The following is a 2,122-nucleotide window of genomic DNA, read 5'->3' on the forward strand; positions in this document are numbered from 1 at the left end:
ATATATATATATATATATATATATATATATATATATTAGGGGTGAAACGGTACACGTATTCGTACCGAACCGTTTCGGTACGCATGTGTACCGCACAAATACAGTTTGTTTGTTTTTTCTTCTTCTTCAAAATTCAAATAATAAATGGCGTTTTGACCGTCTTTTATGTGGCATGACAGATCGCTGTATAAACGCCTTAGAGAGCCGCTTCTGGGACGGTTCAGAAACGTGCTGGGATAATCCCAACACAAGCACTGACTAGAGCGGCCGAGATCAGCTCCGGTTCCGGTGTCTGAGCCGTGACGCCCCGCAGATTTGTGCAGAGCGGAGCGCGAGTGAACGCGGTCATTCCTTCCTCTGTACTACTAGTTTTTTACGCGAATAAACATGACTGAACATCTCATGCCTCATGTGATTGCTCAATCAGTGTTTCAACCGCGGAAAGACATCAACAATATAGCGTGGAAATAAAATGTCACGTAGCATTTAATTTATCTCAGCAAGTCATCAGTGTCCACAGCTCGTTCACTAGAAATGAAGTCTAGAGAGAAGCATTTTGCGAAATATTACACCATCTACTCATTATATTTTACTAAACCTGTTAGTCTTAATTACTTAATGTACAGTATGTTTAAATTAATCTGTTTTGAAACATGCTATGACAGCCATTGTGTAATTGAATATATTTTAACAAATAGCTTAGAAATTGTATTATTTATAAGTTAATTTAAAAACTGCATTATGTGCAATTTACATGTTTGCATACAATTTTTTATTTTATTTTATTTATTTTTTATGTTGAGTGTTGATCATCTATTTAAAAATAAATAGCAATTAAATTTAAGTTTGGGTTAAGTTGTTAGGCCTAATTGTAACCTTATAATATAAAAGGGCTCCCTATAGTTTTAAGCATAAGCTGAGGTAGATTTTTATCACTAAGAAAAATTTAACTATATCTGAATGTATTTAAAGAAAGAGCAACTTGTTCAGTAAACCATAAAAAAAAAAAAAAAAGTTTAGTTTTCCCCCTGCTGTACCGAAATCATACCGAACCGTGAGGTTAAAAGCGAGGCACGTACCGAACTGTCATATTTGTCATATTTAAACCGTTACACCCATAATATACAGTATATATATATATATATATATATATATTATTTTAGTTAACGTAAGCCTTATTTTCCAAATATATTTTTCAAATATGTACAGTACATCTGGCTCAGGGTGTGTTTTGTTGTAAATGTGCCGATGCTAGTCAGTGCTGGTTGATGTGTGTTTTAGATCATGTTCCTCTCAGACTGAGTGGAGGGGAGGGCCGGTGCTCTGGGAGGCTGGAGGTGTATCATAACGCTGTGTGGGGCTCAGTCTGTGATGATCAGTGGGACATCAGCGATGCTCAGGTGGTCTGCAGGCAGCTGGGTTGTGGAGCAGCACTGAGGGCTGATGGGAATTCAGTCTTTGGTGCTGGTGAAGGTGTTGTGTGGATGAACAAAGTTGAATGCAGAGGGAATGAGATTCACCTGTGGGACTGTCTTCTCTCCCTGAATAACCACACTGACTGCTCACGCAAGAAGCTTGTTAGACTCACCTGTGCAGGTCACAACAAAAATTTGTGATAATTTTAGTTTTAATAATAGTTGAGTGTTTATTCAGTCATTTGCATTATTGTTAATGTGTTTGTGTCTGTTTTGCCAGATGTGTTAGTGTCCACTACTCCTGCCACAACATCATCAGTCACTCCTCCACAAACTCCTCCAGCAGCATCTCTCTCCGTCCCCCCAGTGCTTGTGATTGTTCTGGGAGTTGTGCTCTTACTGTTCTTAGTGCCACTGCTTATACTGATTCAGCAGAACAGAGTGATGAGGAGAGGTAGGAGAGATCCAGAGACTGTCATATTGTGTCTTATTCAGTGTGTGATCAGTCATGTGTTGTGAACTGACAGCAGGTTTGTCTGTCTACACTCACAGCTCTCTCTAAGAGGAGACACAGGACGACGACTGAGGCCGTTTATGAGGAGATTCAGCACAGACACAATCACTTCACTCAGAGAGGTGAGACATGAGCCATCAGTCTAATGTAATACCATTAATAAGAGTCTGTCAGACAGTTGATGTTCATCTAT

At 39.0% G+C, this 2,122-nt stretch overlaps 1 protein-coding gene across 1 annotated transcript in view; it reads left to right on the plus strand.

Moving 5' to 3' along the window:
* The window catches only part of LOC107573505 (deleted in malignant brain tumors 1 protein-like), a gene marked incomplete at its 5' end in the record, with an annotated part of 22,907 nt that overhangs the window by 19,204 nt on the left and 1,581 nt on the right, over nt 1-2,122 (plus strand). The window contains 3 exons of the mRNA XM_016259942.1: nt 1,282-1,596; nt 1,696-1,869; nt 1,968-2,051. Coding sequence (XP_016115428.1) covers nt 1,282-1,596; nt 1,696-1,869; nt 1,968-2,051 — 573 coding nt within the window. The remainder of the gene's footprint in view (nt 1-1,281; nt 1,597-1,695; nt 1,870-1,967; nt 2,052-2,122) is intronic.

The sequence above is a fragment of the Sinocyclocheilus grahami genome, unplaced genomic scaffold (assembly GCF_001515645.1).
Source record: "Sinocyclocheilus grahami isolate Dianchi unplaced genomic scaffold, SAMN03320097.WGS_v1.1 scaffold1963.1, whole genome shotgun sequence".
Lineage (NCBI taxonomy): Eukaryota > Metazoa > Chordata > Actinopteri > Cypriniformes > Cyprinidae > Sinocyclocheilus > Sinocyclocheilus grahami.